This window comes from Rhinoderma darwinii, chromosome 8 (assembly GCF_050947455.1).
Source record: "Rhinoderma darwinii isolate aRhiDar2 chromosome 8, aRhiDar2.hap1, whole genome shotgun sequence".
NCBI lineage: Eukaryota > Metazoa > Chordata > Amphibia > Anura > Rhinodermatidae > Rhinoderma > Rhinoderma darwinii.
Genome location: NC_134694.1, coordinates 21,743,677 through 21,768,877, shown reverse-complemented (window position 1 = coordinate 21,768,877; position 25,201 = coordinate 21,743,677). Strand labels below are relative to the sequence as shown.

Sequence of the window (25,201 nt, the reverse complement as noted above, 5' to 3'; positions counted from 1 at the left end):
GATTGTGAAGAATTGGCTAAACCAAATTTTCCTCCAAAATAAAAATATTCAAAAAAAAAAGTATCTCACCCAGCTTTTCACAGACCCTGAACAGGATATAAATCTGCACAGTCTGCACTGTTAAGCAGATTTACATTTCTGCTCTCTCTAAAACATCTGTCAGTCTTTACTAGCACTGACATTCTATTCAGGAACCAGGAGGATCAGGATGTACAGTGTTATAAGTCACTTGCAGTTAGGAGTGTTGGAATCTGTGCTTTAGTGGATTGGATTTCTGGCTTTTTTCTGGATAAAATAAATAGGTGAGATGATTTTTATGAGACATATTCTTATAAAGATGACTTTTATGAGAGTTTTGATGACGGATCCTGGAATCGATCAGCAATTGCATGTCTATGGGGGCCACGGACTGTCCCCTGATATACTTCATCTGGGGAAACGGGGACTGTAGATGTTGTTTTTTTACTTTTCCTATACTTTTCCCCCACGAGATAAGCGTCACGAGAGTTATATAGCAGCCTCTGGTCTACCTTCTTTAGAAATAACATCCACCTTAGGCTACATTAACACAAGAGTGACAGATTACGCTTGTAGAAAACACGCGTAAATCTGTCCGTGTGCGTTGCGTTTTTGCATCAGTGTGCCTTGCATGTGGCTTGTGTTTTTTCACGCACTTGCAAGCACTTTTTTTTTTTTAAATGTAATTGATGTGTGAAACACGAATAGCACAAGGATGTGCGTCCGTGGTTTCCACGCATCCATTGACTTCAATGGGCGACTAGGCGCGTGAAAACACACCAATATAGGACATGCAGTGAGTTTCACGCAACGGAGACACTCGCTTTCACGCATGTGTGAATTGCCCCATTGAAATCAATGAGTCCGTGTTCTGTGTATTGTTTCATCGCACAGCACACGGACGAGAGTCACGCTCATCTGAATATGCCCTTAATTAGTAGGGGAAACAAAGTGGAGATATGTCTATGGCCAGCCATGGTGAATATGGATCTGCAGTTTGTGGGGCCAGGGTACTCTTTATATATAGACATTACCTTATATTTTATTAAATATCCCCAATGTTTTTTTATATTCTAGGTCCTCAGTATCGTCTAGAGAAGCAGAACCAGCCTAATGTGCCTGTGGATCTGGACAGTACACTGGAGAGTCAGAATTCCCTGGAGTTCTGCCTGGTCAGAGAGAATAGTAAGTGGGCAGCCTCTGTGCACTCTCACTCACTTTACTTATTTGTTCCTCTCCAATCTTCCTGCTAGAAGAATGTGCCCATAACCTGTGATTGATTGACTCACTCTGTATATAAGGATAAGGGTCCTGTTATCGTGCTCATGACGGATCTATGTAGAGGGTCTGACTCCAGCACTGCTGAAATGAGAATCTCTAGATAACTGATGAAGGGGTCATGAGCAGATGGAAACAGAATACATTACATTTTAGTGCAATATGTGTTGGGCCCAGCCCTCATTCAGCTGGATTAATATGTTTGAATATTTACTCATTCAGATAATTTGTCTTATTGTTTATTGACCGAATATATAAAATAATATTTCTAATATTAATTAGTAAAATAGCTGACATTCCCAATAAGGCTGTGTTCACATCAGCGTTGTCTTTCCGTTAAGGTTTGATGTCTGAGGTTTTCGTCGGGGGGAACCCCTCAACGGAAAGGCAAACGGAAACTTTGCTAACAGTTTCCGTTTGTCACTGTTGTGACGGGGTTCAGTTATTTTTGACGGGATCAAAAGCGCAGTCAGTTGAGGCGTTCCACCGCCGGAATCTCTTAACGGAAAGATAACGCTGATCGCTGATGTGAACAGGCCCTAACAAGAACCTTTGGCTTGGCTGAACATACATGTTACACCTCACGTACCGCTTATCTTGGGTGAAACCATATAATTAAACTGAAAAAAATCGGCCAAGTTTGACCGGCACCATAATCATAAAATTGTTGGTCGGTTCCACCCACATATACAAGTAGCTGCAAACCCTTTTGTGAAAGCAACTTGGATAATGCTGGTTTCACATGGCCATAATACGACTGCATGTTAGTAGACGTGTTATAGGTGTAATACATGGACCCGCCCCCACCACAGTAATGAACCACCCATAGATCACCATAGGGTTTTATGGTTATTTAAAATATCACCATAGCACGGCCATGTGAAATCTCTGTATTAAGGAGCTATTGATTTCTTGGCTAAGTTCACGCTACCGTTAATATACATTTACATCTCTTCCGTCAGAGGAAGAGAGGATCGAAACATTAAACGGAAAGCAACGGTTCCGTTAGAATTACCATTGATTTCAATGGTACTTCTTTTGTGTCAGTTGCTTTCCGTTTGTCTTCGTTCAGGTGCCATTATTGTATTTTTTTCAAGGAAGAGACTCAAGGAAGTCTCTCAGGAGCTGTAAATGCTTTGTATATTCTGCTGACATTCCTACTATTTCCCTTCTCTGTTATGCAAAGCATTCCTGCTCACAACGGAAGTCATTCAAGTCATGAGAATATATTCGGAAATTCCAACGTGCTAATACACATGTCATTGTACATGTATACATAACATTAAAAACACCTGTCTCATGTTGTGTACATCCCCCTCGTGCCGCCAACAGTTATAATCCGTCGAGGCATGGACTCCACAAGACCTCTGAAGGTGTCCTGTGGTATCTGTCACCATAACGTTAGCAGCAGATGCTTTCAGTCCTGGAAATTATTGTTTGTTGGGACCTCCATGGATAGAACTTGTTTTTACAGCACATCCCACAAATGATCCATCAGATTGAGATATGGGTAATATGGGGGTAAAGTCAGCACCTTGATCTTTGTCATGTTCTTCAAACCATTACTGAAATTTTTTTGCAGTGTGGCAGAACTCATTATTCTGATTTTCACGTGCCCATTGTAGGTGGTTTTTCTGGTGGTGGAGAGGGGTCAGCATGGGCACTTTGACCAGTCTGCGGCTACGTAGCACCAAATACATCAAGCTGGGATGCACTGTGTGTTCTAAAAACCGTTCTATTAGTCAGCATTAACTTTTTTAGCAATTTGTGCTAATTCTGCTTTAATGTGGGATTGGTCTAGATAGGCTAGCCTTTGCTCTCCGTGTGCCTTGGGCGCCTATGACTCTGTCGCCAGTTCACCAGTTTGTCCTTCCTTGGACCACTTTTGGTAGGCGCTAACCACTACATACCGGGAACACCCCACAAGACCTGCTGTTGTGGAGATGCTCTGACCCAGTTGTCTAACCAGCACAATTTGACCCCTTGTCCGAGTCGCTCAGATCCTTACACTTTCCCAATTTTCCTCCTCTCAACACATCAACTTCAAGAACTGAATGTTCACTAATATATCCCACCCCTAGACAGGCGCCATTGTCACCAGATAATCAAGTTCTTCACTTCACCTGTGCTTGGTTTTAATGTTACGACTGAATTGTGTATGTTTCACATGCGTTTTGAGTGGCATACAGCTAATCTTCCTACAGACTGCAAAAATAATCCAACAGCCATTTAGTCTTAGTGAAAATATCAGTCCCTTTTTCGCGCGTGGGGGGTGGATTATTTACATTTTCTGGTGTTTTCCACATGATGGGCTGCAGCCATTCATCCCTCTTGCTTCATACATATAATATCTTAATGAAAGGACCAGTTTTTTTTGGCACCTTGCTCTGTGCCATGTTACAATGTTTATTGCAATAAACTGTACTTCACCTGTGTTCTGAGCAAAATATAATCTAATGTGGGAGAATCTATCTGTATTGTTAAGCACAAACCAGATGATGTATTATGCAGAATGCATTGTCTGCCCCCACATCTTTATATAGAGACAAGACATGTCCTCTTCCCCAAATATCCTTAAGATTTACTAGCTCACAATCCAGCCCTTTCCACCCTCTAAAATAGAAGTTGTGCAGACGAGCGTCCTTTCCACGGATAATTGAATTTTATATCCCGCCGCTTGCTTTCTATGATGTTCTCCTCCTCATCTTATCATTAAGAACTAATTAGTATTCAAGGGAAATTGGTCTTAATATATTAAAATTGGTTAAGTGCCTTTAGACCTGTTTGAAGAGCCAATGTCTTATTGGAAGCTGTAACTGGGGACTATGTATGTAATTAATTGAATTACAATTAAGAATTTTCATTAGGCAAAATACTAGTACATTAAAATAATAAGGCATCATGTTTTCTGTCTGTTAAACCTCTGTTCTTACCAGAAGCCGGAATACGTATAGTGCGTACATTAGCAATGGTGTATATTTGTCACAGCTATGGGTATGTGTACCCACTAGGCTGGTCCGCCGTAGTGGAGTAGCAGCTGGCCAAATAACAGTCAATAAAAGTCTTTAGGACAAGAGTACCTGGATAGGAGATTAGGCAGACGCTTGGCATATTAGACGTTTAATGTAGCAGACGTTAGGCACAGATGACACTTGACTCCGACACTAGACTTCGCACTGGGACAAACACAATTACGGGATACGGGGCACAGAAAATGGGAATACTAGATACAGGATACAACTAAGGGACCATTTCCAATGACGAACATGGGCAGACACAACAACGTTCAGGCAAGGAGAGGAGGGGCAAAGTCCTTTTTAAAGTCCAGTGTGCATAGGAATTGGTTAGGCAACTTTACACTGGTGCGCGCGCTTGCCTTTTAAGGCCGGTAACTAGCACGCGCACCCTACAGGAATCAGTGGGGAGCTGCAGCCACGTGTGCCGTCGTGTCTGGGGAGGTAAACGCCGGCATGAAGAGAATGTCCTGCGGTCGTGGCTGCTGGTAAGTATGACAACAATATTTTATTGACTTGGGCAGGTATGGAAGGTCATATACAAGCCAAAGATTGTTACCAGGACAGAATAGCGGCACCCAGAATGCTTATACAGCAAGATAGGATCAGGTAGAAAGGTGAACTGAAATCTCCCAGCATTCCTTGCTGGCTTAGTGTCTGCACAGAGCTTGCTCTGATGACTGATATTCTAGGAAGTGTAGTCCTTACACCGGTTACTGTGCAGAAATTGGAGGTATGAAACAAACTGTAACCGTCCCACTCTATTATAGCTAGTCTGTAAAGGATGTGTCTTGACGACAAAGCTTGTTGACTGTTACCAACGGCAACCAACAAGACTTTGGTTACTACTCTAGACTATGATATAGGATGTAACTCAGAATGCAAGATATGTAAAGCAATGTATTTACAATGTCACTCAGTTCTTCATATAGATTATATTTATATATAAACTGTTAAATATTATTCTAAGGTGAACCGCTGCTTAAAGGGAATGTTTAATGTATTTATTTCTAGCTTTATTAATTAGATTTAAGTATATAGATAATAAATAATGTGTTTGGTCTTTTTTTTTTGTTTTAAATGTTGCAGATATTTATTTTTTAGTTGTAAAACCTTCCCCAGGGCGGCCATATTGGAGACACACATTTCCTTCCTGTACTTCCTGTGTAGACAGTGCAGCTGTGTGTGTGTGTGTGTGTGTGTGTGTGTGTGTGTGTGTGTGTGTGTGTGCGCCTTATAGCAGCTGAAATGAATGAGAGACGATTGATAAAGGAATCTCATAGATTATTACAGTTTCCAGGTAGTGATGACGCCCAGCCTTTCCCGCAGAGATCGGGGGATACATACAGAGCCGTTCCTCAGTATAGTGTTGCCATCCTACCTTATCTAGGCTTTCAGTAATACAATAGAGCTGTCATTAATTTGCCCATCCTTCAATGATAATGAGATGATTCTCCTCATCCAGTGCCTGTATATACACCAAAGCAATGATCCAGATTGTGTCCTCATCATTGATCAGCTGATCGCCATGGTCTGGCTTCTATAATAGGCTGTTTTTAACTGGGGAAGCCATATCTGTCTGTACATTTTCCTTGCAGTGGCTACTGCCGGGGAAATGTAGCATTACATGCCGGCCTGTCAAAGGAATGGCCAACCATGTAATGCATAGACATGCTAAGTTCATCAGATTCTGGCTCAGAGGGGGGGTCCCGATCAGGTGTATAGGCAGGTGTTGTCCTTATGAGAGCACCCCTTTAAGAAGTCACTTGTGTTATAAGGCGTCTCTGTTCAGACCAAAAAAATCTGTGGATTTTACGTTGCTAGGTTAATGGCATTCTAGGACAAATTGCGTTGTTTTCTTGGCAATTAAACTAGTAGTGTTTGACGGCAGCTCTTACCCTTTTATTTGTAACCTGTGGAGCCTGAGCAGATTGAAATCTTCATGTTTTTACGCTGCAGTACATTATTGCCGTTTGCGTTATTTGTTGTCTTTTACCTCTTTACTTAATCATTTATGCTTGTTGCGTTATGGTAGCATTTTCTGAATAAATTATATTAATTCCATACATAAAGGCAAGTTTATTTGCTCTCATAACACAAGGCACTTCAATTTAAAGAAAACAATGACGTCTTCATTAATCTGCCGCTGAAATCCCGAGATTGTGGCTTTTAGGTCCTGCATTAGCCAGTGCAGCAAGCGGCGTTTCACGCTGTCTCCGAAAGAGGCTAAATCAATGTTTCTGCCATATTTTATGCAGCACTTTATTTAAAAGCATCTGACTGATTATTTCCCGGCTCCCAACGCTGGCATCACGGGGGCTATATTTAAACAAAATCCGTCAGAAACCTTCATTTCCAGATTGGTTGTGATCCAAAATATCATAAAATGGCAGGGAATGTCTGGCATTTGTAGTGTTATTCTCAAAGTAATTGACGTTTTGGCTTAATGAACGGTTACCTTCATTATAACTAATAGCTTCAAGAAAAAACAGGGTGTTGGTAAAGAAGGATATATGAGGTCGATAATGGGGCCAATGGCAGCTTTATGGGAAAAAGTTGTTAAAATCCCACAGTGCCTAAATCATTTGGGAGTGGAGGAAACCAAGATTAACCCCATCTGTATTGGAAAGACCTCACTTCATTTTCTTTATATTGGAAACAGGTGTGGGAGGGTATTTGCCTAAATGGCAGTAGTTTATTTCAGGGTTTGCCATGTGGGAGGTATTTCCAAATCTGCTTATTAGTAGTTATATGCAGTGTCAGACTAGGCTTACCTTGGGCCCACCAGAGGACCCACTGTTAAGCTTTTTCAGAACATGTCCACTTTTAATTGCATTGTAAACTTTGCTGTTATTATTTGTGAATAGATCTATAAAAATAGTCCCTAGAAGCAATGATGGTCCCTGAAACAGTGTCAAATAGGTTTGCCTTATGCTGAACCTCTGGGGCCCATTATTGTGTCAGAACTTTGGTCCACGGCAGGATCTCCTCTTGTGGGCCAGCCTAACCCTGGTTATATGCCGTGCCCATTTTATACTTTGTCAAATACTGTTTAAAGCAATCATCCAGAGGCGTAACTAAAAGGGATGCAAAGGTTGCAATCGCATCCGGTTCCTGGTGCCAGATGGGGTCCAATGGCTTCTTTATGAGATAGGACAGCAGTGCAATAAATGGCCCATGATGGTTGGGGGGCTGGGGCAGGTTTTGAGTTTGGTACTTGAGGCTTCGATTTATGGATCTCCATGCTGCCCATATAAACTGTGTTTGCAGGAGTCCCATACTACTTGTCATGTGAAGTTCTTAAGCCAATTATATGACAAATGAGCATTTCTACTTAAGAAAGGTGACCCGTGCATGGGCTACACTGGAACTATGTGTGTAGAGGGGAAAAAGTGGTGTAGGGTCCTCTTTAAAGCCAGAGATTTCGGGTGAACAGCTATTTCTCTCAACTCCACCATAAACATGCACGCTCAGCTTTTTTATGGTGTTTATTTAAATCGGCGAATTATCTCCGGCATGTTGAAACATCTTCTTCCCCAACATCTGCCGTCAGGGGAAAGTCAGGAGGCGGACTTTTTTCCCATATGTGTGACTCTACACAGGACACTGTTTATCAGTATGGTTACATTCTTAAGTCTCAGAACTACTGGAATCGCAAACACCCGACCAATTTATTTGATGGCCCAGAAGATATTTCCTAATATTCTTGTTCCTCTATCTGTTTTGTGCTACAAGAAGGTCAAAGTCGGGTGAAGATCCAGTAGTTTGTAGAACCCGTGCTCCTTGGAAGTGTTGGTGTGTGGAATATGATGGTTACTTTACTTCTAAATACATAAAGCGGACCTGTCACCATACTGTGCTCACCTGTTTAAGGGCAGCATATTATGGGAACAGGTCCACTGTACTATTAATCCAAACTGCACAAAAAAATATTGTGCAATTTGTCTAATATTGGCACGAGGAAGATGCCGGCCCTGCGTTGAAACACGTAGCTACTCAGTTTATGTTAATAAATCCCTCTGCTTTATAAACTACCTGTCTAGTTTGGGTGTTGGCAGCGCTACATTTAATCCCTGTTTTTGTCTCCCATTTTATCCTGATTTGTCTAATAGAGGCCGACACAGAAAACTGTGGACTCATAGTTATATCAGTGACTGGTGAGAGGTGCAGGAAGAGGCGGGGGTAACGCTCCCCTCATGAATACAGCGGACTCATAGTTATATCAGTGACTGGTGAGAGGTGCAGGAAGAGGCGGGGGTAACGCTCCCCTCATGAATACAGCGGACTCATAGTTATATCAGTGACTGGTGAGAGGTGCAGGAAGAGGCGGGGGTAACGCTCCCCTCATGAATACAGCGGATTCCTAGTTATATCAGTCACTGGTGAGGTGTAGGAAGAGGCAGGGGTAACGCTCCCCTCATGAATACAGCGGACTCCTAGTAATATCAGTCACTGGTGAGGTGTAGGAAGAGGCAGGGGTAACGCTCCCCTCATGAATACAGCGGACTCCTAGTAATATCAGTCACTGGTGAGAGGTGCAGGAAGAGGCAGGGGTAACGCTCCCCTCATGAATACAGCGGATTCCTAGTTATATCAGTCACTGGTGAGGTGTAGGAAGAGGCAGGGGTAACGCTCCCCTCATGAATACAGCGGACTCCTAGTAATATCAGTCACTGGTGAGGTGTAGGAAGAGGCAGGTGTAATGCTCCCGTCATGAATACAGCGGACTCCTAGTAATATCAGTCACTGGTGAAGGTTGCAAGGGGAGTGCTTTTTGTGCCGTTGGGACTAATAATGTAGAGGACCTGTCCGCATACTATGCTGCCCATAAACAGGGCAGAATATTAAGAATATCCACTAAGAAATTAATTATGCATTGTTTCTTTTGTAGGTTCAAGAGGAGAAGAGCCCCAAGAAGAGGAAACACAGATTGACATTGCCACTGTGCAGGATATGCTGAGCAGTCATCACTATAAGTCATTCAAGGTCAGCATGATTCACAGGCTGAGATTCACCACAGATGTCCAGCTCGGTAAGACCACATTTATTTCCTGTACAACACTTCAACACTTTCTCGAAAAAAATCAACTCAAAGAGGATCTGTCATGTGTTTTGTTTTTTTAACCACATACCTCTGCTTATTCCTGGCGTCCCATCTATTCCAGCGCTGTAATTTTTATTGTTTGGCCCTCCCGTTGTCCCGCTGTGGCCCCTGCTCTGTTTGGTGCCTAATATTCTAATTTTGAGTAAAGGTACAGAGAGGAGGAGACCGCATCTTTCCTTAGTAGGCGTTGCCTCCTGCATCACTGTGATGCAGAGGACTCGCTCTGATTGGACAGCGTCACAGTGATGCAGAAGACCAAAACTTTTTTGCTTTACCGCCTCAGCCTGCTGTTAACTTGTTACTGGTACTTTGTGACAAAGCAGGAGAGTTTAAGGACAGCAATTATATTACAAACGATTCACCTACCCTATCACCAGCACAGTAAAGAGGTTTTCAGAGATTCACTTCGGAATAAGACTTGAAATAACATTTTAAGGTGCAGATGAAACTCCCATAGAAAGGCATTAAGTCACACAGTTGTGTGACTTAAAGTGAATTTGTTGTCAAAAAATGACCTATTATTTAAATCAAGTTTTTATGTTAAACAAAGAGTTTTTGGTGTTTTTTGTTTTTTTACATTTTCGATGTCATTATCTATATGAAAAAACAATTCTAAAATCTTGCAGTTTTCACTTTGGCCACTGAGCGTCACAATAGACTTACACTTCCTGTTCTGTAAAGATCACTTCTCAGCAGTCATCTCATTATCACAGGCAGGATTACACTGACATGTAACACCTCTATATATAGATAACACAGGATCCACCATTGACAATAGACTGACCCTTCCTGTTCTGTAGAGATAACTTCTCAGCAGTCATCTCATTATCATCACAGGCAGGATTACAATGACATGTAACACCTCTATATATAGATAACACAGGATCCACCATTCACAATAGACTGACCCTTCCTGTTCTGTAGAGATCACTTCTCAGCCGTCATGTCATTATCATCACAGGCAGTATTACAATGACAGGTGACACCTCTATATAGATAACACAGAATCCACCATTGAAAATAGGTGATGGACACTTCTCCTCCTCCATCCCCTCCCTGCATAACGACCTCTGCACAGGTCACAGAGCATGCCTAGAAAATTATCCCATAGAAGTCAATGGGTCCTCTTCCTCTTCACAGGTTCCTATGGTTCATGTGACTGCTGTAAAGCATATCGCTAAATGCTGTTTACAGCAGCTCAGACAAGATGGCTGCCCCCATAATCCTGTACAGAAAACATAATAGAAAAATCTACAATCAAAAAATAAAAACAGATTATAAGAAAAGATTATGTTTCACTATCTGGTTTTAATTAGGAAAAAATATATTTAGGTGATACATTCCCTTTAATGCTTCTGAAACTTCTGATTGCACCAAAGTTGCAGTCAACTACAGTTTTCATTCTGTTAAAACGACGGAACCCTTACACAACTAACACAAACGGAAACCATTGGCACCGGATCCGTCACCATTTAAATCAATGGTGATGGAAACGGAAACTTATGGTTTCCGTTTGTGTCAGTCAGGGCTCCATTCCGACAGAAATGTCAGTCGGAACGGAGCCCTGGCGCGAATGTGAACATAGCCTAAGTTGCATCAAAGTCGAACCAGAGTCACATGTACCTCTTTATGGTAGGGTTTTGACTGCCAGACACACCTGAGGAACGGAGAGGACCGTTTTCTGGTGACCAGGTGACAAAGAAAGCTGCCACTTGAGAGCTAATCTGGCTAACACTATCAGACAGCTACTTCCGGTTCCCAAAACTGAAAGCAGAGGAAGTCTCGAGCACAAACATCCAATTTACAAGAGTAACACAGTTACCAAACATAAGGATTCTGAAGTTTAAGAAAGTTTTTTAATTTTTGCCTACAGGGACATTTTAAATAGAGTTTTGTTATATTTGCTAACACCGTACCTGCAAATAAACTTACATGTGAGGAACAATTATTGGAACTAAACTTTTAGACACCAATCTTATGAGACAATGTTTACATGGTCGATGCCACACATGGAATTTTATTGTCAGATATTTTTGCTCTACAGCAATTGAAAGTAATCGTAGTCTGATTTTTCATAGTCTGTTTGTGTAGGGCATGTTGCAGGCTTGGCTGTTTTGCTCATTTGTGTTCATTTTCGTCTTTTATTTCTAAATATGGATTAATTTTCGTTTACTATACCCAGGTGAAGAGCAAGGATGTCTTTATTTTCATTAAAACAGACAGCGGCATATGGCTATTTTTTATAATTCATATATTTGCATTATTGTTCTGATATTTATGGAACATAATAGGGAAAAAAATGCGATATCCCAATGCGTTACCCTCCCCTCCCCCGATCTGAACAAGCCCTATTACTGTTGTGCCTTTTCGCTAGGTATCCTGCTGCCAGAAGTAGTTCTCATGATATTGATTACATGATACAATATTATTATTTGCAACAATGTAGAAAACCTATTTCCAGCTAAACAGTGTCTTTAGACTGTAAATATCTTCAGGCATGAGCTGCTATAGGCTGTCTGTCACACAGCACAGACCATTATATGGAGGAAATCTACTTCCCAGGAGCTATTGATTCCCAGCCAGCAGCTTTATTGATCACACTCATTCTGCACAGGTTGAGTGAAGGGAAAAATATATGTAATGGTCAGAGTCGCGCAGACTGCACTTCAGAAGGTTCACTGTGTGGGGACCTGAGGCCTGGCCGTGCACGTCTTCCAGTAGTCCATCAAACCTACTCGTTCACGATCTCACCAATCCTAAACTAGGCTATAAGAAGTATTAATAATAATAATCATCATCATAATAAGACCTGTTAAGTCTGCATGGACTCCTGGAGATACACTTCTCAACATTGAAATTGCAACACCAAGAAGGAAAAGTTTTGGAATTGTGGAAGTCACAGGATTGATAGACATTTTAATAATATTCAAATGACAAAAAAGTGGAAAGAAAATATTCCAAGCATTTTGATTTATTCAGTATGGAGTATGAGCGCTACGGGCAGACATACACGCACTTACATGCCTTGGCATGCGATCAATGAGGCTATTAATGGTTGTCTGAGGGATGTTATGCCACGCTGAATGCACTTGGGCACGCAAATCATCAAGATCGGCTGCTTGTAGCTTCCTTTTCAATTGTCGACCAACGACCTCCCAGATGTGCTCGGTGGTATAGAAGTCCGGAGACGCTGCAGACCATGGTAGCACGTTTAGGCCACGCAGGCTGCTCATAGTAGCACGGGCAACATGTGGCCTGGTGTTGTCCTGTTGAAAAACTGCTTCTGGGACACTTTGGAGAAATGGCCGCACCACTGGTTCTACGACCAAATCAATGTAACGTTGAGCTGTTAATTGTACCTGAAATGAAGACTAGAGGGTCCGGCTACCGTACATAATGCCACCCCACATCATAATCCCGGTAGTAACTGGTGTGATGTTCCCTTGTGAAGGCGTCTTCATGGCGTTGCCCACGTGGTCTCTAGACCAATCTCCGGCTATCGTTGCGTCCGAGACATAAGCAGGACTCCTGGCTGAAGAGGATAAGCCCTCCATTCCAGCCTCCACTGCCATCTTGCTGTGTACCATGATAGACTTTGGGAGCAGACGTGTGGTCATTGGAACACCTGTAGCTGGACGTCTGGCTCGTAGCCCAATGTCGTGCAAACACCCTCTGATGGTTTGTGTTGACACTGGTTGCCGCCCCAGGCTTGAGGTGTGACGTCCACTTTCACTTGCAGTACAGAATTGATAACTACGCGCCATTCTTCGAATCAGAGGATCCGTCCATGCAGAGGTTCACCTCCGCACACTTTTTGCTGTCATTCCTATTGGTTTCTCTCCCAACCTCTGGGACACGTGACGTTGAACAGTGCTGACATCTCGGCCTAGGCGTGTAGCGATCTACCGCAGTGATAAACCAAGGTCTCTTCGTTCAAGGATTCTGTCCCTCACAGTTTATGACAAGTGGCGATAACTGGCACGTCGACGTACAGGAGGCATCGCACAATCATCCCACACCACTGGATCCGATTTTTGAGGTTATACGTGGCTAATAAACTTTGCTTTCAATCTGGCTTTTATGCCCCTCCACGTGCCACAGATTGGAGCTCGGTGCTTGAAAATTTAATAATTTGCAGATCTTTTTTTTTTTTTAAATATCCTTTTTATTGTCCGTTTTCACATTTTCTTACAAACATTTCACGTAAGAGTTACATCATGGGTGCGCAGCACTCAACTGTCATGGGATTAACTTTTAAATTAAATTCAACATAACATATAAACACACCAACATAGAAAATATGGCATAATTGTCGATCTTCAGATGGACCAAACAAACATGACTCCCCCAACTCCAACACCACCTAGATCATCAATGAGTTTCCACTCATCCTTTCTCCCCCAGCTGGTTCACAGTTGCATCCTCCCTAAAACGCCTGCCAAGAGCTGTGTGCAGTACCACTTTGTGTACTGGAAAGGCCTAACAATTTCCGCTATTTCGGCTGTTGTACATTGCGTTTCTATAAATACTGGCCACTTATCAAATAGCTTCTTGGTTCCCGTTTCCTTCCGCCTTTCCACCTCCACCCTCTCAAGAACCAATAACTGTTTCAGCCGTGACACAATCATTTCTAACCCCGGCGTGTCTGCCTCTAACCAGTGACTCAGGAGGCATCTCAAAGCTACCAGTAAAATCGTGTGCACCAACACGGGAGGTGATCTCACTCCTCGAGCACCCTCTTCCTCTGGCGGCCGCGCCTGATGGAATAGTAGCGCTTGAGGCGTCATTGGGAGATTCGTTTTCCAATGGTCCTTAATATATTTCTGTACCATCCCCCAAAATCTTTTCGTATGTACACACCCCCACACTCCATGCCACAAATTCGTCAGTGGTGTATTGCACTTGGGACAACTTGTAATGCGATCAGGGAAAGATTGTGAGGGCAAGATATTAAAGCCATATATAGCTGCATGCATCAACTTAAAATATGTTTCCCTCCAGCTCTCATTTATCACACTCTTCTGTACCGTCTCCCAACCCCCCAGTATGATCTCTCCTATATCTGGATCCTGAGTCCACCGTTCCCAGCTTTTAAAACTAATCCTTAATTGCGGACGAACAAAACCCTCTCTCAATGCTCTATACATTCCTGAAATGGTCGCCCGCCCAGTTGTTGGACCTATGACCTCATCCAGAGTGTGCGTAGTAGCTTCCTTACTCAAATCCCTGAGCCTGGAGGTACAAAATGTTCGTACCTGAAGTACTTGCAAAAAATTGACTCTATCTACTATGGGTCTGAGTTTAGCGGTGATTTCCTCCCCAGTTAACCACCTCTTTTCCTCTGTATGCATAAGATCCCCTGCGCTACCAATGCCTACCCTCCCCCATGAGGCAATTCCGTCCCCCTTGTCCATTCCCGGTAAAAACTCCGGATGACCGCTCAACGGCATATATTTCGATACCAGGTGGGGTAACCCAAACTGCTTACGTACCACTTTCCAAGCTAGAACTGTATCTCTCAATACAATGGAGGTTTTGAGACGGCACGGAAGAGAAGCGATTCTACAATGTAACAAAGCTTTCAGGTTCCAGGGTGAGGCATACTCCCCTTCCAGATCTAAATTGGAATAATTGCTTGTTTCATGAAGCCAATCTACTACATGACGCAACAGACAAACCACGTTAGAACCCCTGACATTCGGAAAGTTCACACCCCCTTCTTGTTTACCCATCATGAACTTGGTGAGCGCTATACGCGGCCTTTTTCCTGCCCATATAAATTTAGTGAATGAAGCCGTCAATTTCGAGACATCCACATGCTTCAATAAGAGAGGTAGCGTTTGAAAGGGGTATAGCAATCTAGGAAAACTAACCATCTTGATCAGATGACATCTTCCCAAGAGGGACAATGGCAATTGGCCCCATCTAGTGAGTTCCGCTTGTATTTTTTTAATTAACGGGGGATAATTTAAGCCATACAGAGTATCTGGTACCCTCCCTATTTTGATACCCAGATAGGTAATGCAGTGTTCCACCGGTGATATCCCGCAACCCAAGGATTGCCAAAAGGTCTTTGGCAGTGGCCTGCCCAACTCCAGCAGTTCGCTCTTAGCTATATTGACTTTGTATCCCGAGCATTGCCCAAATTCCTGCAAAAATTGAAAAACCTTCCCTAAATGCTCCTGAGGGTTTGACATAAAAAGTATGACATCATCAGCGAACAGGGCTAATTTCACTGCACAAGATCCCACTTGAATGCCTCTGAACATATCCGATTCCTCCAAGAATCTGGCCATAGGTTCCAGTGCTAGATTGAATAGCAGGGGCGACAAGGGGCAACCCTGTCGTGTTCCTTTATGTAATTGGAAGGGATCTGATAGGAACCCCGAGGAGTGAACACGTGCTTGCGGGCTATTTTAGACTCCCTTCAGGAAGACCCGGAAATCTCCCTGAATGTTCATTTTGTCTAGCACCATCCCCAGCCATTCCCATTGTATGTTATCAAAGGCTTTCTCTGTGTCTAGCGCTAAAAGTGTCAGCCTGGTACCTGGCTGGGGATCGTGCCTGACTGTTTCTAGCACCGTCAATACCTTGCGTAAATTTGTCACTGCAGCCCTGCCCTTTACAAAGCCTACCTGAGATTTTCCCACCAGTATGGGTAGATACATAGCCAGTCGATTGGCCAAAATTTTTGTGAGCAATTTCTGATCTTGATCTATCAGCGAGATGGGGCGGTACGACCCCGGATCAAGAGGATTCTTCCCCTTCTTGGGTAACACCTTTATATGCGCTACCTTGGCCTCTGCTGGTAAAGCTCCCGTTCCTAGTAAAGTATTATAATATGCCACCAAGGTAGGGCTGATTTCTTCTCTCAGAGATTTGAAAAACTCCCCTGTGAATCCATCCGGACCCGGGGCCTTCCCGTTAGATAATGTTTTAATGGCGCTCCAAACTTCCTCTAGTGTAATCTCCGCGCTCAAATGACCATTCTGCTCCTGGGTAAGCCCTGGCAACTTCACCTTCTCCAAAAATTCCCTCCCTTTTTGGAGATCTATGGGTGTTTCTGAGTAAAGGGCTTGGTAATATTTACTTAATATGGTATTGATTTTTTTTGGGTCCGAGGTAGGAGTTCCGTTTGATTCTTTAAGTGTTGAAATATGTGCCGGTGCATACCTCCCCTTTGCTAACCGCGCTAATAATTTGCCCGCCTTATTGCCGAAACGCATTAAATCAGCATCAAATTGGGACCGGTAAATACTCTCTCTTTTGTCTAACCATTGATCAAACTGTCGCTTGGCTTCCTTCCATTCCTCCCCCAATAGCATTGATGGCGAATGTAGGAATGCTGTGTACGCACGCCGTAATCTGTCGCTCGCTGCCTTGTATCCTTCGGTCGTCCTACGTTTAAGATTAGACATATACTGCATGATTTTCCCTCTTATTACCGCCTTGGCTGTACGCCAATACAATGACGGTTCCGAGCGATGCGCTACATTATCCCCATCGAATTCCATCCACCACCCCTTAAGCTTCTGTGTAAAGCCCTCATCCTTTGCCAGAAAGGCGGGAAACCTCCAGATAAAATCCGTTCCTCTAGCTACTGTGTCAGCCAATGTAATGGTAACCGGAGCATGGTCCGAAATAACTAGATCTTCAATTGCCGCTTCACGTAAACGTCGCGCCATTGCGTCACTAACTAACAAATAATCAATACGCGACCATGACTGATGAACATGAGAGAAATGTGTATATTCCCGCGCATCTGGGTGTAAACTCCTCCACGCATCTATTAGGGCCGTGTGTCTTAAAAAGTCGGGCAAGATCTTATCTCTATTTCTCTGCGAACTAGTCCCTGCGCTCCTATCCTCCTTTGAAGACCTTACAGTGTTAAGGTCTCCCCCTAAAATCAAAAACCTAGTGCGATCCTGCTGGAGTTGGGTTTCCAAGTGACCAAAAAAACCAGTGTTAACCGTATTTGGGCCATACACATTATAAATACTGATGGTTTCCCCTTCATGCTCCATCACTAGATGGATCCAACGGCCCTCGTCATCCCGCTCCTGGGACACCAGCGTAAACGCAAAGTTTTTATGTACCAGAATTATAACTCCCGCCTTACCCTCCCTTGCCGACGAGCCAAAAACCTGACCCACCCAGAACTTTTGCAAATACTTAAACTCCGGCTCGGTAAGGTGAGTTTCCTGCAATAGGGCCACATCAGGATGCAATCGTTTCATGTGCCTTAAAAGTTTGGTCCTTTTCTGTGGGGATCTCAGCCCTTTAACGTTCCAAGAAACTATTTTCATGTTATTGGACCGTGTTTAAGATGAGCTAAAGTGCCTAAAAGTCGTGTGGAGTCCAGGGAGTCAGATCCGTCTTTTCCAAAGAGCCATGTACAAACATTAACATTAACATCATAACCAAACCCTGGCTTGTAAGCCAGAACCAACAAGGCCAACCATCCCTTACCTAACAAAATCATAAAATCACCTGCGGCAAGGGTTAGCAGTCCCTTAATACCCACTGGTGTATGTGACTTCACTTTTTTCTGTTATGCCAGAACGCGCCCCTCCCTCCCCCTCCCCCCCAGCCTGCCTATATGGCTCCTTCCATGAGGAAGTAACACCTGCCCTTGCCCCCTCAGTACCTCTTTGTCGCCTGCGCACCCTTATGTACATTCCCTTATCATTACTTTAACAGCCTAGAGTCCGTTAGGATTGCATCCTCACATTTCCCTATGAACCTTGCTTCGCTTCAAGGTTTCCCTACCTCCGTGTCCCCTATCTCCTACCACAATTTCCCTCAGTCTGCCATTGTAACAGATAACACTAATCCCTTGCGTGGGGGAGGCATTGTATCACTCCCGGTCAATCCCGCCCACCAGGGACAATCTCAGATCCTGATCTAACTCCCTCACAAATATCTTGCAGTGAAAAAGCAGGGAAATATCAGAATGCATATACTTCAACCTTGATAACATTGTAACATTGTAACAATAGGTCAACTATTGACCGGTACATAGTGCTGTATAAAACCGCAAAATATCCCCCTCAATAACTTTCAGATTATCTGTAAACTTATCTGTAGCTGGTCGGAATCTGCAATTGGTCTACAGCGTCCACAAAATCATCATCACAACAGCTTAAATAAAATGCGCCAAAAAGGACTTCGTCCGTCAATCAGGAGACGTGGCTCGGGTGCGGTCCCGTGTTCGCCTCTGCGGCTTCGGAGAGTCCCCTCTATTTCCGGCTCGACCCCCCCGGGATCTTCCAGGTGTGGGCATTAAGGCTTCTGCCCAGGTACGCTCCATATTTAGCCGGTTCCTTTTGTCTTCTCTTGACTTGCGCTGCGGACTATGTACTGGACTGTGACGCTCCTCTTGCTGTGATCTGTTCCCACAAAGCTCCGCAAGTGCGTCCTTCGCTTCCTGTGGAGTGGTGAAAACCTTATTCCGCCCGTTCTCTTGAAACACCCGCAGGATGGCTGGGTAATGCAGGCTAAAGCGTATTCTCGCTTGGAACAGCGCGGTGCAGATCTTGCTGAAAGCCCGCCTTCGTTTTGCAACCTCCGCCGAGAAATCCTCAAATAGTAGCACTTTCATGCCCATTATTTCCAAAGGACGCGATCTGCTGCGGAAAGCTTTCATGAGTGCCACCTTGTCATTGTAATCCAACAGTTTGAAGATTACTTGTCTGGGACGATGTGAATTGTGGTCAGCTGTTGCTGGGAGGTTTCTGGGGTCCGGCCCCACTCTATGCGCCCTCTCCACCCGGCATGGACGGGGGAGACCTAAGGCTTCCGGCAATGTCCTCTCACACACTCGTTGCAAATCAGCAGATATCACCGCTTCTTTCAGCCCCACCAGTCGCAGGTTGCTCCTCCTGGAGCGGTTTTCCAGATCCTCCACCTTGTCCCCCAACTGCGCAGTAACAGACAGCACCCCTCTGAGTTTGGATTGCAGGCGTTCATTTTCATCCTCCAGCAGCGTCATACGCTGTTCTAACTCATCAGCTCTGATAGTGACTTGTGCCAGCTCCGCATGCACGCGGTTTAGAGAATCTTGCACCGTTTTTTCCAGCGCCTTTTGCAGGTCTGGCGCTATCTGTTTGGCTACTTCACGGGCCAGGGTTACATAGTCAATGGCTACTGGAAGAGCGGACAGTACATGCTCTGCCGGGCTTGAAAGCTGGGACTGATGGTGCTGCAGCTCATCTTCCTGTGTGTATAGCAGGGTCGCAGTGGCGGGAAGCGCCGCCATCTTACCTCCCTTTACCACGGCCGCGGCTGATTCCTCCATGGCTGGCTTCTGCGCGCTTCTGAGGAGGTACCTGTCCATACAGGCACCACCGATGATGTTGCCGTGTGCAGGGCTGGTGACTTCCCCGCTGATTATCGTCGCCGTAGCGACTATTGCGAGCTTACAGGCTGGACGGGAGCGGGAGCTCAGTCACTCGCGTCCTGCATCCCCAGCGCCGGAACCGGAAGTCCAATTTGCTGATCTTAGTGAAGCCCACTACTTCCTCAATTTGCATAACTTTACGGCTCGTCCTTCTTGGTGTTGGAATTTCAATGTTGAGGAGTGTACATGAACAGTGTTTAGTTTAAGTCATCAGTCTCCTCAATGGCATTTCTATGATTTCAGTAACTTTGTCCATCCATTCTGTTTCTGGTTGGCAAACTTAATTCTTCTTATCTTTAATAATCTTGCTTTAGCGTGATTTTGTTTAATTACTTGACTAAATAGTCTAAAAAGGTTCTCCTCTTTGAACAAACCCTTTCCATTGAGCAGGTCCCCCAGCAACTTGGTTCTTGGAGCCCACAGCTATAGCCAGGGTAGCCTTCTGAAATTTCCAAAAATGTAACATCACGCACCATTGAAGTCATTGGACATCCATGTAATGACAGGACACAAGTGCACTCACGAGCTATATAATCTTTAAAGCAGCTCCGTTAGGGCTAATACAGGAACGTCTTGATCTGAGTCCCTTTAAAACGGTTTTCCGGGACTAAAACATGGATGGCCGATCATAATAGTAAGGCCACCAGTGTTTGATCAGTGGAGATACGACACCGGAACCCCCCATCCCCCGATTATCATTAGGAAGGGGCTGTGACACTCACCCTTTAAATGTTTTTCTGGGCAAAGCAGCATTGGGCACAGCCACACATACAGACAAGCTGCTCTTCCTGAATGAACATTGAAGGGGCGAGTGCCTTTGCCCTTTCCTTATAATTATCAGCAGGCGTTCTACATCCGTGATCTGTTCAGGTTCCGGAAAATTATTTTAAAGGAGTTTTCCAGAATTCAAAAAACATAGCTGTTTCTGCCAAAAATAGTGCCACGCCTGTCCACAGGTTGTGTGTAGTATTGCAACTTAGCCCTATTCATTTTAATGGAGCTGATCTGCAAAACCAGAGACAACCCATGGACAAATCTGGCGCTGTTTCTTGAAGAGAGCAGCCATGTTTCTCTAATCCTTGACAACCCCTTTAAGTCTGTTTTCCTCGTACAGAATATAAAAGGGGTATTCCCATCTCAGACATTTAAGGCATAAAGGGAGCTCTGGGACCCGCACCTATCTTGAGATCGGTGGCCCCCTGACACTGCCTGGTGAGCTGACCCCAGCATTTAGTTGGAAATTCCGTGGCAAGGTGGCCGGGATTACGGAAACAGCCAAACTCGCTATGCTACACTGTTTCCGAAACGCCCTTTCACTCAGCGAGCTCAGCTGCTTCAGAAACGCCGACCACCTCTTCACCAATCTCGAACCTGGATACGGCAGCCAGCGGCCATCTCACTAGACGGGGATGGTGTCTGGGGACCCCCGATCCAGAGATTTGGTGCGCGTGCCAGAGCTGGGATCCGCATCTACCAGTCATTTATGGCATAACTTAAGATGGAACTACCCCTTTAATGATATTTCTACTGTTTGTTTTTTTTTTTATTTATACCTGCTTTTGATAAATCTGGGTGACAACCACGACCACCATTTCAGCTCCCACAGGGATAGTCACCCATCTATCCTAAACTTGCTGCTAGTATGTAATGCATCACTACATAATTCTGTGTTGGGAAATCTGGTGAAGAATCTGTAATAGCGGCTATGGTTGTCATTCAGCGTTCCCAGGAGCATGTAGAACTATAACATCAATGAGGAGGACTTAAGGAATTATATTTATAGGTGACTTTATTATTTTGTGATTGTCATAGATCCTAATTCTGGGCTCAGCAGTGTTCGTTGTAGTGCCTACATTTTAATATATGTTTCTATAAGTGAATTTTACATTGTAGATGCTGCTTTATAATAGTGAATGTGTGAATATATTATACAATATATGTGTATTTTGTGCTATAGACTAAGATATTATTGCCGTCGTGTACCCTGTATGTGTGCGCGAGTCTCTATTCTCATGTAGATACAGGCAGTAATGGATGGACAATGCAGGGACCATCCGGCAGATAAATATAATAGAGGTTTGCACGCTCTTTACATGATAAAAAGGCAGATGAGAGTGACTGGAGCGGCTGCTTTCTCCCATTGCACAACTCCATGCCTGGCCCACTTGCCCCTTGCCGGAAAGATTGATGGCTTTGAGGGTGACCTTGGCTAGGAGCAGGAGCCGGTGATGTATGTACCAGGCTCTCTCTGCTAAATGGGCCCAGATTTGTAGTGCTAATATTCATGGGGACGCAGGCCCAAACTCACTGTGGCTATAAATCAGCGGCCACTTTAGGTGTCACTGCTGGTTTATATTCGGCTACTGTCGAAAAATCGCTCTAGGTTCAAACCTCCGGCATCATCTGTACATCTGGAAGAATTTGGTATCTTGCCTTATTTTCTTACCCGTGGAGGAACCTGACTGAGACCATCAAGTCAACACGTCTTAACAGCTTCACTGCCAGAGAGGTCAACAATGCATTACTGGCACTTGGCAACTCTTGAGCTAGTGATGCAACAAGGATTTTACTACATCTATAGGGAATTATGGACTGATAGTTATCATTGGAGGAGTTTAGAATAAGATGGAATAATCGGTAGATTTTATATAAGAAGAAGTTAGCATTTCATTCATTTTTAATTGCCTTTATTTTTTTGATGTGTTGTGTTTGAATGCTATTGTTTTCTGTTATCAGTAACTTTAGAGGTAAAGCTGGTCCCTTAAAGGAACACTACAGTTTTGGAGCCACCATATTTATTATGTTTGGTAAATGGCATTACGAGCAGGTATCTAATATGTTGATATTAGTAATGTTCCTACCTATTACAGGAACTATTCTGATAATATAGACATGCCCTGTTGCTCTATTATTAGCATATGGGTGCAGATTTTGGCAGCTTAATATAGACTGCCATAATCTGCACTTGTACCCTTGTAATAGAGCCTAAAGGGGAAGCAAATGGGATTTATTTTTTTACCCACTACTGCCCTGATCCAGTTTGTAAAAGTAAGATGCTTATGTCTACATTATATACAATACATTTTCTTAATTTAAAGTCCCACTAGGGAGAGTTTGGGAGTTTACTATGAAAAAATGTTTAATTGGAGCTGTATAAATTCCGTATGCAGTGAGCTCCCCCTAGTGGTGACAGCAAGTAGCCAGAACTTTATTATTTAAAGGGTTTGTCTGGTTTCAGAAAATAAATGTTATTTATTGTATAATTTAAAGTTATACAACTTTCCAAAATAATTTCTCTTAATTCCTCACAGTTTTCAAGATCTCTGCTTGTTGTCATTCAGTAGGAATATTCCTTGTTTACTTCCACTCAATTTAATTCTGTCCATGGTCATGTGATGGACATACAGGTGCTGAGATCGTGCTGACAGCTCTGATACACATACTGTAGCAAGCCAATCACCTGTGTGTCCATCACATGACCATGGACAGAATTATATCCACTGGAAGTAAGCAATGAATGTTCCTACTTAATAACAACAAGCAGAGATCTTAAAAACGGTGAAGAATGAATACAGAAAGTATATTGGAAAATGTTATAACTTTTAATTATACAAAAAATAACATGTATTTGCTGAAACCAGACAACGTCTTTAACTCAGTGGCTTTGTGGAGGGAAATAATTGATTTGGAGCACTGTAATAAATCCGCATGTAATTTAGGACCTATTTAGCTTAATATAGAAAAATAAATGATAGTTTAAGCTTTCTTGCCATCCTTTTGCATTCAGTAGCTTCTTGAAGAATGTCACATTAAGTATAAGTACATTTGACATGATTGAATGCATTGATTGAAAATGGAATGATGTTAATATATGATAGATCTTTGTTTTTGGAAAATATCTACATGAAGCCAACAAGCAGTAGCATTTCTGTTCCTATGTAACGCTCCCAGGCCTGGTCACATCCCTCTGGCTGTGGTAGAAAACTAAATGCATTTATTTTTTCTCTGCAGGGATCTCCGGTGAGAAGGTCGAGATTGACCCAGTGACAAATCAGAAGACTAGCACAAAATTTTGGATTAAGCAGAAGCCAATCTCTATTGATTCAGACTTGCTTTGTGCATGCGACCTTGCAGAAGAGAAAAGTCCAAGTAAGTAACTGAGAACTCCGGTGGTCATCATACATGACTACATCAAAACAAGTCATGATGTCCAGATACCTGGCAAAGCAATTTAGGAATATTGGTCAAATTTGCATTAAATTAGGAATTTCACCTGTGTGAGACGTTAAAGGGGATATCCAATTTGAAAAACCATTGTCATATACCCTATTAAGGGATTCTGAGTTAATAGAGGGGGGTCCCCTGTTCAGGGTCCTTATCTCTTGGCCGGAGTGAAGAGTGGTTACAAAGAGCGTTTCTCGCTCTGGAGGACCTGTCCTGTATTACACAGAGAACCCTTTGATTTGAATGTGTGTAATGCTTAATTTGCCCTGTGGTGGTGCTGAAGGGAAATGGAACACTTACTGCCAGGTTCTTACACAGACTATAGCTGATTGACTGGTGGTCCCAGCAGGGGAGCACTTTGTGATGAGCTATTATCAAGGGTCCCTTCTAACAAGTAAAGATTGTCCAAAGCGGAAAACACCTTTATTAATGCAAGATAAATGATCTCAATCCCAAGTTTAGTGGAGTAGGTGAGCCCTTCAAGGTGTATTTCTAGTGCTGTATTTAGCACTCATAGCCAAACAAATGTGTCTCTGGTTTTTTTAAATATCTTAGACACAAATAGAAAGATGAAGAAACTGCAGCTGCATCCCCCTCCTCGCTGTTACTGTATTACTCAGGACAGATTTTATGAGGACAGAGATGGCTACTGAACATTTACAGAGAGCCTACGGACAAAGAAAAGGAAACTAAAGGCTGCTGGAAGATTAGGAAGCCGTCACTTTCCCATAATAAGATATATTACATAGTTTCATGTATTCACGGATGCAAAAATGATTTGAACGATAGGTATGCGTTAATAACGGATGGAGTAGAGACAGTGTAAAGTCAGGGACACTATTCTGATATAGCAGAGGTGGACAACTCTATGCCTTTGTACCAGATTTTGAAAAATAATTAGCCATGACATCCACATATCCGGCATCACCACAAAAAAAAACACATATTGTATTTTTAGGCTAAGTTCACGCTTGTGTTTTATAATCCGTTACTCTGATCCGTTTTTAGATTAGTATAAGAATAAAAATGGATCCGTTAAAAATCCCATTGAAATCAATTGGGTTTTTTAATTGCATCCGTTAGCATCCATTTGCGTCCGTTATGTTTGTCATCCTTTTTTTTATGGCGGAGATAAAAGTGCAGAGTACAGGACTTTTACTTCGT

At 43.3% G+C, this 25,201-nt stretch overlaps 1 protein-coding gene across 2 annotated transcripts in view; it reads left to right on the top strand.

Annotated features, from left to right (window-relative positions):
- Positions 1-25,201, top strand: part of MAPKAP1 (MAPK associated protein 1) — a 141,310-nt gene that overhangs the window by 95,450 nt on the left and 20,659 nt on the right. For both annotated transcript variants that reach the window (XM_075834215.1, XM_075834216.1), the window contains 3 exons: positions 1,096-1,203; positions 9,202-9,342; positions 23,825-23,962. In XM_075834215.1, the coding sequence (XP_075690330.1) occupies positions 1,096-1,203; positions 9,202-9,342; positions 23,825-23,962 (387 nt within the window). The remainder of the gene's footprint in view (positions 1-1,095; positions 1,204-9,201; positions 9,343-23,824; positions 23,963-25,201) is intronic.